The 17876-nt window shown below is 46.0% G+C and overlaps 1 protein-coding gene across 1 annotated transcript in view; it reads right to left on the reverse strand.

The window, feature by feature from the left end:
* TTLL11 (tubulin tyrosine ligase like 11) overlaps nucleotides 1-17876 on the reverse strand; it is a gene marked incomplete at its 5' end in the record, with an annotated part of 263779 nt that overhangs the window by 35192 nt on the left and 210711 nt on the right. Inside the window, 2 exons of the mRNA XM_003785406.3 lie at nucleotides 2820-2926; nucleotides 12210-12461. Of these exons, the coding sequence (XP_003785454.2) occupies nucleotides 2820-2926; nucleotides 12210-12461 (359 nt within the window). The remainder of the gene's footprint in view (nucleotides 1-2819; nucleotides 2927-12209; nucleotides 12462-17876) is intronic.

Here is a 17876-nt window from a genome sequence, read left to right on the forward strand (position 1 = left end):
GGGTATGGCCCTGCACTGGGGATCCTGGGAGAAGGCAGAGCTTGAATAAAATATCTTGCCTTTGCTACTCACTGGCTATGGGATTTTAGATAAGTTACCTTGGGTCTTGGAACCCCATGGTTTACATCTGCAAAATGGGACATTATTGCCCACTCCTAAGGACTGGTGTGAGAATTAGCAGCAATACGCACACATTTGAGGTAACCTAAAATACTCCCCACAGTCACTACTCCATCTATTCAGGGGCTGAGGGCTGGTGAAAGGCCTGGTAGATCCCAAGCCCCAGATTTGCTCAGCGGTATGTGCTAAAAATAAGCATTTTTCTCATTTCCGTTGCTTGGTCAGCAGAATGGAGAGACCCTGGCAGACCCTCGAAAAGCCTCAACAGAGCCTGAATTGTGGACAGCCCCTGTGGATCCCGCTTACGGGGAGAAATTTAAGAGGCAAACAAAACATGACAAGCTACTCAGAATTAACAATGGGCCAGATGGTAATGCTAGTTTGAAGCAATAAAACATGATAAATAGCTTCCTGCTGCTACTCCTGGTCAATTTCAATATTTAATAATTCCACCACCATCCCACCCCCTCATTTGGCCCCCTTCACAGGATCCTGTGATGACTCCCCGCATTCAACTCACAGAGCAGACACTTCTTCACTTTCTGAAGGCATCAGCAGAAAGTGCCACTGCTCGATTGTCACGTGAGTGCTCTCAGCCCTCGAAATGATAATTAATCTGCTTACTTCTCCCGAAGACGCTCTCTCATGCCTCTCCTGGTTGTCAGGGAAGGCTGTAACAGAGCTGCAGTTGGCGCCATAGAAGTGCTCACCCTGTTGACTCAGTGACTGCTGGTATTCCCAGAGTTTTGCTTTTGAATTAAGGAAAGCAGGACATCAGGGCGGTTGGTGGTCATCTTACTCCAGGATTGATTAGGGGGAGAAAGCAGCCCGGAAAGTGGGGGGAGGGACCCGAGCTGGGTTGGTGTTGGACCCTTATCTACCAGCCATGACTCTGAGCCTCAGTTTCCTCCTCTGTACAATGGAGATAAGCCTACCTACCGCCAGGAGAATTCCAGCCGGTGCTGCACGTGGGGAGTGCCTGGCAGGGTGCTTGGTGTGTAGGAAACAGCCAACAACCAGCAGCTGGTAATACCAGTACCAAACATGAAACTAAACAGCCAGTAGTGCCTCAGAGGCAGTGCCCTGCAGGATGGGCCTCCCGGTCGTCTCTGTGGTCAGGAAGTTACCTTCCCCTGGGGTGTGGGGTGGGATCTGCCAGGCCAGTGCCGGCCGTCAGACAGAATGCTCCCAGGGTCTGCCCAGTGGTGCTCACTAATACGAGGAACTACTTTGCACTGTCAGCGAGGACTCCAAAGACCTCAGGGCAACCCTGGAGAGCAGGTACTATTGGTGCCATTTTACAAATTGGGACTGGAGATGGGAGGTGAAATGATTCTTCAGGCTGACATCCACAGGAAATGGATCAGCATTTCTGATTTCGATCACCCCACCTCTGACTGCACTTCTGCTCCACAGATTGATCTCAGGAGCAAGCTCCTCTTCCAGGGACCCCTCCTCTGTGTACCCAATCTGCAGGGAGTCCTCCACGTGGAGGGCGAGGTGGGGCGCCGGGGTGCTGCAGGCTCACAGTTACTGTGAGAGCCTGGTCACCTGCACTGCAGTTTACTCGCGTGTGAAATGAGACTCAGTGCCCGCTGCACTGGTTCACAGGGACAGCTAATGGGAGAGTGTGCATGGACGGACCCGGCAGTTTTGTGATGAGCTGTACAAGTGTCGGTTACAGTTATTACAATTTTTCAGAAAAACACACTCTGTGAAGGAAAAGATCAGAAACTCCTTCCCCTAAAGGTGGATTCTTCTAACAAAATCCTTCGCCACATAACCTAGAACAGTGATTTTCAACCAGTGTGCAGTGAGAGGACCTTGACGTTTTTCAATCTTTTTTTATCTCAGGGCACACTTGAACCTATAGTTAAATTTCCGTGGCACACTTAAATTATGTTGACCAAGAAAAAAGGGTAGAAAAAGAATATACGTACTGTGCTTTGCACTTCTTTCAAAAGTAATTAATTAGTGATCTTTAAAAATGTTCACAGCACACCTAAGACCCTCTTATGGCACACTCGTGTGCCCTAGCACACCAGTTGAAAATCACTGATCCAGAGGCTCAAGATTAAATTCTCTTGGGCAGCATTTAAGGCTTTGCCAGCTCCCGGAACCCCGCCTCTGCACCTTCTCACTTCCTGTTTTGCTCTGGCCCTTCTGAGCTACTTGGGGTGGTCTGAGCTCAATAACCTTCTCACAATAGCCGTGCCACGGTTGAGCAACACTCCGCCAAGTGTCTGCCCCTCCCCGTTCACCTGCTCACTGGGCACACCCTTGATGAGAAGCTCCTCTCTGGGGTTCTCTGGTAGTTACACATCACCCAGGGCAGGTTTCTAGTCTGCCTCCCAACTCTACAGTGAGTTCTTCAGGGTAGAGACCAAGCACTCTCACTCCAGTCTGCCCAAGGCCTGGAGATATGGGCTGAGGCATGAATGAATAAATGAATGAGTGTCCCCAGTATAGACAGGATCAAAGCCATAAGTCAAGATAAGGGATGCCAGTAGTACAATTAGAATTTGGTAGCAGACTGTGCCATGGTAGTCAATCCAGCTCAATCCCTGTAATGATGTCTAGATCTGATGGGATCACTTTTCTCCCGTCCCCACCGGGCCCCTTGACAGGAAGGAATAGAAAATGTAACACGCCTGCCTTGGGGACCCCCACGGAACTTGGTGGAGGGAGCCGTCTGGTACCTGAGTCCCGCTGGTCCAGGGTTACTGAGTTCCACCTCCTTGTGATGTCGATGTAGAGGATGTCTATGGCAGCCATAGACAAGCTGCTGCTGCTGAGTCTGCAGTTCCTGCCAAAGACGGGAGGGAGACATGTCACCACGAGACCAAACCCTGTCCTGTCTGTCTTTATCCCACTCTGCTGTGGACTGGACGTTTGTGTCCCCCTAGAATTCATATGTTGCAATCCCCCCACCAATGTGATGGTATTAGGAAGTGGGGCCTTGAGAGATGAGTAGGTCATGCTGATGGAGCCCTAGTGAGTGGGATTAGTGCCCTTAACAGAGGATACATTCCAGATCTTTCTTTCTCTCTCTGCTCTCCACTCAATGAAGACACAAGAAGGTGGCATCTGCAAACCAGGAAGTGGGCCCTCACAAGACCCCAGACTTTCCAGCCTTCAGGACTGTGAGAAGTAAACGTTTGTTGTTTAAGCTGCCCAGTCTGTGGTACCTTTGTTCTAGCATCCTGAGCTAAGGTGATGTCTTTGCTCAGGCTGTGTTCCCTGCCTGGGTTGTCCTCCCTTCCCACAGTGGGAACTAAGGAAGGGTGTATGGCAGGGAGGGGTGGGAGAGAAGGCTGGAAGTGTGCATGAGGTTCAATCCTGTGGATTCCTGCAAGTTCAGCCATTTGGTTAATTAGGAGTCTAATGGACTGGGCAGAGCAAGGACTTTAGGAGAGCAAGTCTCACTGCAATCTGGCTCCTCTGCTTGGAAGCTGAATGGGCCTGGTTAAACTATTTCACCTTTCCAAGTCTCAGTGGCCCCACCTATAAAACCAGTGATCTTTGTTAAAGTTCCTCAGTGTCAGCTTGGCCTTACACAGCAACGTAGGTCCCAGCTTGCTCCAGAAGGGAAAGAGAGCGCCATATGTCAAATGCACCCTTTGTATATGGCCTCACCTTCCTATCCATCAGTCTCTGGGAGGAGGAGGCCTGCAGTGCTGCCCTCTCCTGTGGGTGTCCAGGTGGCTGACTGTGTCATGCTCGGATGACCCAGTGATGACAGCACATCACCAGCACAGAAGTGATTCCTCACCAGAAATGCTCACCGGCTGAGTCCCTGAGGCTGCATCTACGATGGGCTCAAGGCCTCTGTACTTCACCCATCTTAATCTGTCACCTGAAGATTTCACATAAGCCCTGAATCAGCCACACTAAGCCTGAGATTTATAGAGGAGAACAGCATGGGCTGGGGCCTCTCCCCTTTGTGTGGCTGACACAGCACAGCTGGAGAGGTTCCTTGATGATCATTTCTGACTTAAGGGAGTCACCTGGAAGTGACAGGAGAAGGGAGGGGCAGGCCCTGAGCTTCAGCTATTTTGCTCGTTGGGTACAGCAAGGCCACAGTAACCAGGTTTGCAGTCTGATGTCGGAACTGGTGCTCCCAGTCCAAGCCATGGCGTGGAGAGGGTGATTAGAATCTTCCTTTTCCTTCCGTGCCTCTCTGTTTATTTTGCTCTGGAAATGTAGGGCAGCATCTGGCATATTGAAAAGAGCATGATTTGGGGCAGCAGAGAGAACAGAAATTTAAATTCTGACTTTGCCACTTTTTCTAGATCCGGGATGGTGGGCAATTTCCCTATACATTCTGTGCCTTTATTTTCTAGTGTCTAAAATAAAGATGATGGGACCTGCCTACATGGTTGTTGAGGGAGTGAATACATGCGAAGCACATGCCATGGTGCCTGGAATTGAGGAGCTCACAGCAATTGTTGGATCCCTTCCTGATCTCCCCATCTATCCCTCTTCCTCTCCCAGACCTAGAACCACCTCACCCTGGAGGCTGCCTAAAGCCTAATGTTCAGTGAGTGACCCATTCTGGAGAGGTGGCGCTCACCAGGCAGGATGGAGGGGGCGGGTGCCTTGGGCATCCTAGATATTAGACGTCTGGGCCAGCTGTCAGGTTGGCTGAACTACATTCAATGCTGCTTTCAACTTCTCAAATGAATCCATATCCATCACCCCAGCTGAGGATGAAATGCTTCTTTGATTTCCCATTTGTCATTATCTCTCTTGTGAATAGCTCCGTTAAGAACCGGACAGGGGAGGGGTTGATTGGCAAGCAGGGTTTGGGCATATAGAGGCCCATCTCCAAACCCATATATGCCCCTAAAGATGGTGGCTGGGAGTGTGCCAAGCGAGGCTGGTAGTCCTCAGGTACCAGCACCTGGGCCCTGTCTCCCTGCCTTTCTTACACACCCTGCTTCCTCCTGGCCTCCCGCTCCATATTTCACTCACAAGTCACTGTGGCAGACTTCAAAGCACATCAGTGCACAGTTATTGAGTGCCAGTAACAACATGTCAGTGGACGCAAAGATTTTCACGTCACCTGTCACCAACGTGGCTCTCTCTACTGGGGTCTGCTGGGGACGATGTTCCGTCTCTCCCAAGGTATTCTCACAACCCACATTGCTAATTTCCAAAGCTTAGTTAGGAATGGCTGCCTGTTCTCTAATTATCATATCACTGTCTCTGGACTACCTGCTCCCCCATGAGACACGAGTGCTGCCTGCCTCGCTCTGTGGCTTAATGGAGTATAAAGGGGAAAAACAAACTGACCACTAGAATATAGTGATTTTTTCTCTGACAGGTAGAAAATAGAAGTGTCAAACCTTTAGCAGGAGCTGTAATTTACCAGAGAGAATTCTCCATCTATCCCCTTTCCAAGGTAGCTTGTCCTCCCTGGTGAAACCAGCAACTACAGTTGATTGCAACATCTGCTGCTGGGATAGAGGAAGGATCTGTGCTGGCTGCAGTAGACGGGAAATGTTTTCAAAGAATTTTGATTCTGTAGGCATTTCTTGGGCACCATCTGTATGCCAGGCCTATTCCTGCTCATCAGCTCTCTGGATCTTTATGACCATCCTATGAGTGAAGTATTCCTTGTCCCATTTCTATGAAGGGTAAGCTGAGGCTCAAGACAAGGGATGTGACTTGCCTGAGTTCACACAGTTGGGGTTCACATCCAGTCCTTCCCTGGAGGATAGAGTAGTAGGTTTGGGAACTGTAGGGAGACGCCCAGTCCAAGGACACAGGAGGAATTCTCCTAGTAGAGTTGGAGCCTCTAGAATGTTCCTATTGGGAGCTTTGGGATAGCAGGCTGGGGGTAAGGCAAACCGAGCCACTTGGATACAAGTTCTCCCAGGTTTGTCCCCGTGGTCACCAAACATTTTCAATCAACTTAAACAGGGAATGACTCCAACAATCACAGCATTGGAATGAAATTTCCATCTATCTCTCCACTCAGGACCCTGTGCAGGCAGCCTTCTAGCAGAGCTGGGTGGGTCCTGGACACTGCGCCCTGAGAGTGTAAGTGATCTCAGAGTCTGGGGTAAGACTGTGAAGACTGCTTAGCTCTTAATCATTGAGAAGAGTTTCCCCTTATGCCTTGGGATGCAGTTCTTCAAGTGACTGATGATGGAAGGATGAATTCTTCAGTGGAAAAGAAGTCTAAGAAGTATGGTAACGTGAGAAGCCAGAAAAATTCCTAAGACAGGATAGGCTGGCAATGTACACAGACAAAGCAAACTTTGGAGGCAAATGCACCACTTTGAATCTTGGTTTTGCTGTGTGACCTTGCACAAGTCTTGGGAGGTCTCTGCATCTAGATTTCCTTAGAGGGCTAGCTCAGTGCCTGGCCCACAGGGGGAAGTGGCAAATGACAGTTCCCTTTCTTCCTCTCAGATTTAGAACTAGTTTGAAGAAAATTCGTTTCTTCCCCCCAGGATCAAAGGAATCTGTGCACATGCGATGGGAGAGAATCACAAATCATTCAAGTTCATTAGGAGCCCAAGTACAGAAAGATTTCAAATGATCATCCTATTTCCTCTTAATAACTCCTGACATCTCATGGGAAACTTAGGAACTAAGTTTTTCCACTCCATAAAATCCTATTTATAGAATTTCTTTTGTGTTCATTCTCTGTGCAGAGAAGCAGCTTATTTTTTCCTGGAAAGGTTTCTATAAGGTGATAACTAAAAACTGATCAATATTTATTTTTTAAAAAACACACTGAACATCCCGGAGACACTGAATATCCAGGGGGAAAGAAGGCAACTCCAGTTTAAAATGTAGAGAGTTTTCAAGGCCCTTGATACCCATGGCGTAGATCCTTGGACAGGGATCATCCTAGAGGGGGAGATTTTTGAAGTCACTGAGGAGTTAATGACAGAAGGGAAAGCAGGGTCCCTTATGCTTCCCTTCTAGAACATTCTAATACATCATGTTGCTCAGAGACCAACCCCCCCCCCACAGCTACCCATTGTGAAGCATATTATTCCCTTATGATAAAAGGGAGTGGAAGGGAAAAAGAGAAAGAGTGAAAACCATTCTCTAATTCAAAAGGAGACCCAGGATCAGAAGACACAAAGTGAGATAGCCCTGCAGGAAGCGACTGGTCCAGGAGCAGAGACTCTGTCACATTCCCTTGAAACACACCCGGCTTTGGCAAACTGTTTAACTCCTGGGCTGCTGTGATGGAAAATGCGGCATATGCAAATTGATGTCAGATTCTGCCGGAAAGTATGTTTGGAAAAAGTGTCCTCAGTGAATTACTCGGGATGCCCCCAAATTAGTAACACACGGGAAGCAGATTAACAAAAACGCATTTCCCTCAAAGAAAGCTGTCAAGCTGAAGAATCAATCAGATAATTTCTATTTCTCAGAGACAAAGATGCCTCCATCAGCAATTATTATAAACTACAGTTTTTAAAAAGAAATAAAAGAGAGGTACTTAATTCCCAAGAACACATGCTACTATCACACGCCTCCCGATGAAATGACACGTAAAGCTGGTTAGATAAAGAGTTAAGTCTAGACAAGAGAACAACAGTTCATTATTTCTCATTTCTTGGCGAAAAAAGAAAAATAGAATATGGCCAGACTGGCATTAGCATAATTCACTCCAAAAACTGCTGATCTATGCAGCACGTTATGAGCGATGGACACAGAAAATAAATTCAATCGGAGAGTTTATTATTTTCTTCCCTCTACTTCTTTTCGAGGGACTTGGAGAGAAGGAGTGGGTAGAACAGATGAAAAGCCAAGTTCAACTCCTGCCATGTGCGTGGGAGCGTTGAGAAGAGTGTGTATCTCACCAGTGAATTCGTCTTTTTCAAAGTGCTCCCCAGAAGGGCACTTGGCTCGTTTTACCATATGGTATAAATATTATTAATTCATTATGAAGCAAAATTTAAACCAAAATGGAAAGTGGAGAGAGAGAGAAGTTGTTAGCGAGAGAAAATGCTTGCTGTTAAATTTAGCTGACAAGACTGAAGATCCTCAGATAAATCTAAAAGCACCGAGTATCATCCTTTACCATTAGGTTGCTATTGAGGTTTCTTAGTATATTTTAAAAGGAAAAAAATCCATTAACGGCTGTACGATATTTTTTCCATTCCTTCTCGCATTCTTAATTACTACAGACCTCTTTTGGGTAGCAGGGGAGGCAGGGAGAGGGATCACTGCCTGAGGCCGTGTGCTCTGGCTGCCTGGTCTCCACCTGAAGACACAGTCACACAAATTAGGAACGATGGCTGCAGGACCTCATAGTTTCCAATGTCACAAAAATTGGGTTTTCATGCAAATGACCTTAATTATAGAGAGCAAAAGGATGGAACGTTACAAAACCTATCACGTGGAGATAGATGTGCAGCGATACATTTGACATCACCCAGTTCCAGTCTGAGAGCATTTTAAGGATCTTCTTTGCTAAAACCTTTCTCAATTCTGTTTTCTTTTCAAGACTGTGTATAAACATAGCAGTCCTCCTGAAGGGCTGACACCAGAGGTCCCCCACCAATGGCTTCTCTGGGCAGGCATACTTGGATGGAATCCACAGGGTTTAAAATTATTATTATTATTTTTTTTTGAGACAGAGTCTCACTTTATTGCCCTCAGTAGAGTGCCGTGGCATCACAGCTCACAGCAACCTCCAACTCCTGGGCTTAGGTGATTCTCTTGCCTCAGCCTCCCAAGTAGCTGGGACTACAGGCACCCACCACAACGCCCGGCTATTTTTTTTGTTGCAGTTTGGCTGGGGCCGGGTATATGGGGCTGGCGCCCTACTCACTGAGCCATAGGAGCCGCCCTAAAATTATTTTTTAAATTGCTAACATTTATACAGGTGTGTTGAGATTTTACATAAAACTTACTATATCTAGCTTTTCTTGAAAAATTGAAAGCTCTGGGGATACTGAGCCCAGCAGCAGCTCCTCTCTGGGACAGAGGACACACTCTCCAGCTGACCACAGCCCTGGCCTCCTAGACCTTGTGTGTCCTGGTCTCTGGTTTATGCTTCTTGCCTGCCCCACAGGCGCTTGAGATCCTGATTCTTACACCATGAGCTGTTTTCTTCAAATGTCCCCCCTCTCACCTCTGGAGTGAAAAGGAAGCATTTAAGTGTCTACTATCAATTTAACCTGGATGATAGACCTTTTCTGGACTTCTAAACATGGGCCACACATGAAATCCATTCTCAAAGCTCTCCCCACAGTCCCCTCCTGGACTGTGTGTTTCTCCCTTCCCTGCCTGGCCAACTCCCAGTCCAAACCTGCATCCTCTTGGGGACCGGCCTTGATTCCAATAGGAAGCATCCCCTCCTCCATACTTGCAGCACTCACCCCTGCTGGGGAGCTAGGAGCCACTGCCCCTGGACTCTGCCAAAGGATTGCATTTAATCATCTGTTCACTGCATGCCGTCTGTTATATTAAAGGTTCCTTGAGGAAAGACAGGGTTCCATTATTTATCTTTGAGGGTCCTGTGGCTACCAGGTACTTGGGAAGAGTTGTTAGGTGAAGCCAGACAAATGCTGAGATAGGACAGATCTCACAGGCAAGGAGTCCCTCAGCGCCCAAGATCTCACCTGCATAAAGCCACGCCATACCTTCTTTCTAGTCTCAAATTGAGTCTTCTGTGCAATAGTGCAGAGGCTGGGGAGGGCCCAGAAATGCCTGTCTTGGCTCCAGAAGGCCTAGGCCCTTGGATATGTTATGCTGAGAAAAGAACTCTAGCTCGCTCAGCCTCACCATTCTTCAGGGCCCCCAAATGTTTCCACAGTGACTCACAAGTGCCCTTGCAAGCCGAGTCCTCTGTCACTAACTTAATTTCCGTAAGTTACCAGGTCCAAGAATCCCATAGGGACAGAGACTACCCACCTATTTTGCTCTTCCTCCTGTTTTCCAATATAATGGGATAATACTATGTACAGCTATTTCTTCTGAAGGTGGAAGAACAGAAGTCATTGGATACAGCTTTGGGGAAAGCTTTTTAAAGGGATCTAATTCATCTGGTGAAGGCCTTTGTTTTTCCTGCCTTCTTCCTGCTTGGAACTCAGCCATGATGGCTGGGGGTTGAGCAGCCATCTTGTGACTGTGAGGCAACCCTGAAGTTAGGATGGAGGAGCAAAAAGACAGCAAGTGAGGCATTGATCATAGTGTGGAGTCATGAACCAGTCCTAGAGCCCCCACTGGGAAAGTTCCTGTGATATCAGACAAAATTGCTTTCACTATTTAAGCCATTTGTAGATGGGTATCTGTTTCTGAAAGTCAAAAGTAATTCCTAAATGAGTCAGAGGGTGTCATGTTAGGCCATCTTTTCAGTGCAAATAATGACATGTGTCTGTTGACTTTTTCAAAAATTCCCACTGCCTAATGGAAATGATAATCATAAGGCTCCCATTGAATAAGCAACTCCAATGAATTAGGCATTGGGTCAGATGCTTCATGATATACAGTAGAACCTCCATAGTTGACCACCTGCCTACGCTGACCACCTCCTTAAGTTGACCTAATTTTCATAGACTGGACATGCACCACATGTACGTATCAGTGCAGTAGGGCTCTCTCTTCCTGTTGACCACCTCTATGTGTTGACCTTCCTTGGGTGGTTAATTTATAGAAGTTCTACTGGATTACTTCATAACAATTCTGTAAGGGAGGAACAATTATTACTATTTTGCAGAAGAGAGGACTAAGACTTGGAGAAGAAAAGGGATTTGCCCAAAGCCTCACAGGTATTAAATAATGTCCTTGGCCTTGAAGCCAGATCTGTCTGACCCCAAAGCCTGTACTCTTTCCACTGGGCTTTCTACTCACTACCCCACACACTCTTGAAACAAAGACAATCCTCTTCTCAAAATCACCATGCCAGGACTGCTTCAGGTGAGATGGCAAAAATTCCTGCCAATACTTCTGTTTACCAGCCTATCAGGCATAGCAGAAGGCGAGAGTTAGAATTCATTCCACTTCTTTGGAGAAAAGCTTTTGACAAAAATGGTTTCCAACTCAAGACTTCTAATAATTTGTTTAAGTGAATGAAACTGTGACAAGCATGACTTGGAGGTGTAAGATAAAAATATTTAAGCCAATGATGAGAAAAACCATAGCAATATCAAGTGCTAGCGGATGTGGTCTTTGAGGTGCATCTGCTACAATTAATCCCTGGTAAACAGTTTCCTGTTGGGGCCAGTTCACATTTGGTAAAGGGATCTGGAGTCATTTGTTTAACACACACTTAATGAAAACCTACTTTGTTCCAGACCCTGTGCATGCCTATACATATGTGTGTATGTGTAAATTTTATACAAATATATATAAAATTTCATGGGATTTTTTTTTTTAACCTTGTAAGAAGAAAATAACATTTATTGATTGGTTACCACAAGCTAGATGTCTCTATGCAATCTTAACTAATCTTACATATGCTGTCATAAGGCAGGGGCAGTTTCATTCCTATATTGCAGGATGAAGTCACTGGGATTTCAGGTGCTCATTAACTCACCCTGGAGCTACTTGCCCCAGAAGCTAGTAAGTTCTCTGTATTGCCCCAAAGTGTCCCACAGGGTAGAGGCAAATTAATGAGTAATCTTGGGAAACTGAGTGGCAATTGCAGGCTGCGGCAAAAATATAATTTCTTTGTTACCTCAACTTTTATCTTTGAAACTCATGCAAATTTGCATTATGCTCTACCACCCTGTTATTTTTATATTAGAACAAATATTAAAATATTTATCAGCTGAATTATTTAACTTTTCCCTCCTGAAATTGACACTTTGGAAAGATCTGCCTTGCGTCTCTGGCTTCGTATACACTCGACACACAGCCAGGTAGACGGGAGAACCGCAGCTGAAGCAGCACCAGGTCTGTGTGACTCCAAGGGGTGATTTTTAATATGCGTTTTAAGCACCTCTCTCACAGTAGCACAGAACTGTTTTTTTAAATCATGAACATAACCACAAATAGGGTATTGACCTAGCGCCTTGGATTTTCCCAAGTCTGGGAGATGCCACCAGCCAGGGGTGGAGCAGGACTCCACCCGGCCCAAAGCCCAGCCAGAGGGGGCTGATCTCACTGACCTTATGAAGGTGCGAAAGCCTGTCGGCCCCAACTTCATGGTTCCCTTGATTCCCAGGAAGCGGATAAACAAATTGGCCATCCTGTCCACCAGGCGCAGATAGTTGAACTGCTTTGCGTACTTGGGGAACACCTGCTTGAGGCAAATGGAGGGCAGGTGGGCTTCGGGATTGACAACGCCGTGGGGGGCGCCGGTCTGCTCGCCATCCAAAAGCTCTTCCTTTCCAGGTAAGGGCTTTTCAAGCTGCTGAGACCTGCAGCACACAAAGAAGGAAGGATATTGCGCTTTCTCTTACACGTTCTCCTTTACTAGAAATTTACAGCCCCCTCAGGAACCAGGCATTCCCAGTATTTTTATTTTACAGACTGGAAAACTGACCTCCAAGAAGTGACTTACCCAGCTTCACGCAGCTAGTGTGTCACAAAGCCAGGACTTGAAGCCAGGGCAGAGCTAGGACTGGAAACTCAGGCGTCCTCTGCTCTGCCATCCTATTTCCCTAGTATGGGGAGTTTCCTCTACTGTGCTCGCGGTGCCAGAGAATACTCCATTATATAGCAGTCTAGGTTTGATTTCAAACTCTTACTTATGGGTAGTAATTGAATAATTAAGAAATATAAAAATCTCATTGGGGGCTGGCAAGAAGCCATAGCACACAGTTCAATGAACAATTTGCAAAGATGCCTCGGTTACCCAGTTCCAGGAATAGGAACGATTACGTTTCTGGCTTAACTGTTTTCTTATTTGGAATTCATACAAGAAAAAAAGATGATCATGGTGTTGTGATTCCTTAGTCTGGATGTCTTACTCTGAAATTATTCTGATATTGTAGAAGCCAGCCGCTAATAATCCTCAAATTTCCACCTCTAGCTGGGAATGTTCTTCTCACCTCAGATCTACATCTCATTTCCCCTCACCCTAAATCTGTGTCGTCCCCCCCTTTGAATGTCACCACCATCTGTCAGTTATCCAGGCAGGAAAAAATTAGAATAAAATGGTGACTCTTCCCCTCCCTCTGCTGGCACAGCTAGTTTTACATCCTGAGTGCTGCAGTCCACGCTTGTCTCTGCCTGGGCTCTGTCAACTCTTGACTGTACTGTGGCACCAGGTCCTCTGGCCTCCGGCTTTGCCCATCTGTAAATCTGTCCTCTATACCAGTATCTGAGTCATCTCTTTTAAGCCAGCTCTCAAATCTGTGCTGCCCATTCTGGCACTCAAGTCCTTCCTGATGTCCTCTCAGGCTTCCTCATTTCCAGTCACTGCCCCGGCCAGGGACACTAGTCTCTCTGGCCTTGCTGTCCACTGGCCTGCCCTGGACCCAGAGACTCAGTGCTCCCTGGACACTCAGCTCCCTTTCCACTCAAGGCCCTCTCTCTGTACTTGTAGCTCAGCTCCCTCTCAGATGTAACCCCCCCCCCCACACACACACACACTTGTGTCCATTCCTAAGGCAGAGCCCTTAGCAGGTTAATACCTACCGTCCAACCGACTAACTGATACAGGAAGATTACAAGGATGTCTCACGGTACTGAGACATGGTGCTCATTGGTACCCAGCCCATTCTTTTGTCTTGAATAAATGGCCTTGAGCCCAGAGCCCACACTCCCAAGCAGACACACCATCAGTGCCCAGGAGGGGTCATCTTGGTGTCTCGTACATGCTGTCCCTGGGCCCCAGCTGCCCAGTACACATTTGCTGGACTTCCAAAGCCAGCAGCGATGTCTCCCTGACTACTCTGACAACTCTCTCTTTTTTTTTGAGACAGAGTCTCACTATGTGGCCCTCAGTAGAGTGCCATGTGTCCCAGCTCACAGCAACCTCAAACTCTTGGGCTTAAGTGATTCTCTTGCCTCAGCCTCCCAAGTAGTTAGGACTACAGGTGCCCTCCACAATGCCCAGTTATTTTTTGTTGCAGTTGTCATCGTTGTTAAACTGGCCTTCGATGTATGTGGCCGGCACCATAACCACTGTGCTACGGGTGCCAAGCCTGACAACTCTCTTTCCAGCCCCACTTCTGTTCCTGGGACTTGCTTCCTCGTCCCCTTGTCATGCTCACACTGCACTGGTCTATGTGCCCATTTCTTGTGAGTTCATTGGAGGCATCGGCCACATCTTATTCAACTCTTATGTTTGTAGGACCTGGCACATATGAGGTGCTGGGGAATGTTTCATTGAATCCATAGAATTGAAAGAGTTTGCTTTGAATAGCAACATAAGCCTCAAGATGTGAAGGTTATGATGCTTTGTGCCCTGTAAGCCTTCCAAATATGAAAGAAGTTCAAGAGGGAGACAACATGCTTACGCCCTGCCCACCTGGTCCTCCCCTCTCTCAGCAAGCGAACACCCTGGGGAGAATAAAAAGTCACAGTTCCTTCTAAGTGGGTCCTGATGCTGGTCTCAAAGCAAGGACAGGCAGAGGGCAGAACTGGAGAAGCAGGGAGGAAAGTCTCTTTTCAAGTTCAACCATGTGGCGGGTTCAGGGGGAAAGAAATGCTCCCTCCTACAAAGAGGAGGGTCTTCATTCCTCGGGAGAGGCACAGGTTCCCACAGGGCTGCAATTTTCCTTTAGCTAAAGTGATTTTGTCATCATCACCTTGAACTTAAGACAGTAAATAAAAGTCAGGTGGTTACTTTTCAGATGAAATGAAATGTTTTCCCATTAAGGTTATAGGAAGAAACATGAGGGAAAAAATGACACTCTTACCAGAAATTAGCTCTTAAATTACTGGGTAAGTGGCAATCACCGCCTTTATAAGCACTCGGTAAGTTTTTGTTCGGGGGAAGATTTCAGAATGTACAGTTTGAATACACTCAATAACAATGAAAATAGCTCCGAGAACTCTTCAATCAACAGAATTGTCCCACATTTATGATCTCATTTGCTCTTCACACCACTCTGCAAACTAGGCTGTTATCACCCCGCCCCCGCCCCAGAGGAAGAACGTAGGCTTAGAAAGGTGTTGCACCCCCCCCCCCCGCCCCCAGGGCTGGACTGGAATTCTGTATCAGTTCTTCTAATCCCGGGCTCTTTTTATTACACTACCCCATTTTTCCAGAGCACATGATGGTTCACAATGGGGGCTATAACATCCTAAGTACTATTATGTATTTCTTATTTTAAAGAGATGTTTAGATTATACTAGTAATTCATGTTCTTGTAGGCATTTTGAGACATGTATAAAGGAATTAAAATCATTGGTAATCACACAACTTGGAGATAAACACTATTAACATTTTGATTTCGTATCTAGATTTATAAAGTTAGGATCCCATGCTTCCTTTCCTTTCCTTTTCTTTCTTCCCTCCTTCCTTCCTTCATCTTACTCTGTCACCCTGGGTAGAGTGCCATGGCATCATCATAGCTCACAGCAATCTCAGTCTCTCAGGCTCAAACGATCCTCTTGCCTCAGACTCCCAAGTAGCTGGGACTACAGGCAGCTGCCACCCTGCCCGGCTAATTTTTCTATTTTAGTAGAGATGGGGTCTCATTTTTGCTCAGGCTGGTCTCAAACTCATGAGCTCAAGCTATCCACCTGCCTCAGCCTCTCAGAGTGCTAGGATTATAGGCATGAGCCACTGCACCTGGCCTTCTTTCTTTATTTTTTTTTTAAAGCAACTACAAGTGTTTTTATTATAAGAATTTTTTTTTTGAGATAAGAGTCTCACGTTGTCATCCTTGGTAGAGTGCCATGGCATCATAGCTCACAGCAACCTCAGACTCTTGGGCTCAAGCAATTCTCTTGCCTCAACCTCCAGAGTAGCTGAGAATACAGGGGCCCACCACAATGCTTGGTTATTTTTAGAGACGGAGTCTCACTCTAGCGCAGGCTGGTCTCGAACCAGGGAGCTCAGGACAATCCACCCTCCTTGGCTTCCCAGAGTGCTAAGATTACAGGCATTAGCCACAGTGCCTGGGCCTTACATGAATATATTGTAAAATACCTAAGTCAGGGCTTTTGGGATGCCCATTACCAGAGTAGGGTTCATTGCACCCACAAGGTAAGTTTTTATCCCACCCCAGCCTTGTTAGTTTCTCGTGTCCTTTATATCACTTTACACAGTGCATGTATTTTAAATCCATCTTTTTATACTTTACATCACAAGCATCTTCCCACGGCATTAAATATGTTTTCATGAGTGTAATTTCTCATGACGTGTAATGTTCTGTATTAGGCCTGAAGCATAATGTAATTAACTCTTCCTCTTCAGTTAGATATTTAGTGTCACAGGGCCTGTCATTTGACTAAATAGTCTAGGCATCAGTCCCCTGAGCGATGTGCTTCCTCTCAGAAGCAGGAACTGTGATAGCTAGAGGTGGCTGTGGAGATCAGTCCCTCTAATGATGTCATTCATTATTTTATTGTAGTCTAATATACTAATGAAGGTAAAATTCACCGTATTAAAGTATGCAATTCGGTGATGTTTGGTACTTTGGCATTATTGCATGATCGTGGACCCTGTGTAGTTCCAGAACATTTTCACGGTGATGTCATTTTAGAGAAGAAATTTAAATGCAGACGGATAAGGACATCAGTGTCAGTGGCTCATTTAATCAACACATTGTCCAAGGTGGTGGCCTTAGCTGGGGTTTCCCTGGCGATGGCGATCTCACCACCTCCAGGACCCCTCAGACGGGACAGGTTTTCCTAATGTCAGCCAGAGGTGTCCTTCCTTCTCTGCTCACCTCCTGCCCCCAGAGCCATGCGGAGAATGAGTCTGTTTTTTCTCCCCTGCGACAGTCTTTCCCATTTCTTTAAAGGGCAGCTGCATGGACAGGATGACTACCATTTCCCGTCCTTTCTGAATCCCAATTAATAACCTCAAGATGAAAAGGGCCTTCGAAGCCACAGAGATCATTTTCACGGACTTAACGACAAATTCAGGGGGAAGTGGTTTTACTCAGCTGGAAGAGGTCACTAAAGATATAGCTGAGATATAAGGGGAAATAAAATAATGAGAAATGGTTATCTTTGCTGGAGATAATTCCAATTATCACATTGAGATCTAAGCCATCACAAATACTGTAAAATCCTGTTTTCACTTAATGGCATTTTAATGGAAATGTCAGGCTTATGAAATAAAAGTGACTGGTAAAGAAAATATAAATCAAGCTTACTAGTCCTTTGGGATAACTTTTTAAAGAATTGAATTTAGTGTATCCTTCATTTATTAGACTAAGGGAAAAAATCCTGGCATGTTTTATCTATTAGCATTTTTCAAATAAAATGGAATTCACTTTTATTAAAATTTGGGGGAAAGTCACCTATCTTTATTTTGTCTGGCAAGCTTATTGTTAAAAAAAAATCACCATTTATCAGGGACCATTTATATGTCAAGCATGGCACCAAGTGATTTACCTATATTATCTCGTTTCTTTTTCATAACAATTCTATATGACAGGTAGGAACTGTTCCTATTTTACAGGTTAGGAAACTGAGGCCCAGAGAGGCTGAATATGTGCCCAAGTTCACCTAATCAGTAGCAGAATCAGAACCTATACTTGGGTTTGCCTTACAACGTGCTTACGCTTGGCGCTCACTACATAGCTCTTGTGTTAATTTGGTTTAAATCAAACCAGAGACATTTCTCCTCATGTATAAGCTGGGTGCATTTCCAGAAATTAACAAAGTAGAGAAGGAGAACTCCTTTCCATTGATTTCCATCTCTAGTT

The sequence above is a fragment of the Otolemur garnettii genome, unplaced genomic scaffold, assembly GCF_000181295.1.
Source record: "Otolemur garnettii isolate 467f Iridium unplaced genomic scaffold, OtoGar3 scaffold00014, whole genome shotgun sequence".
Classification (NCBI taxonomy): domain Eukaryota; kingdom Metazoa; phylum Chordata; class Mammalia; order Primates; family Galagidae; genus Otolemur; species Otolemur garnettii.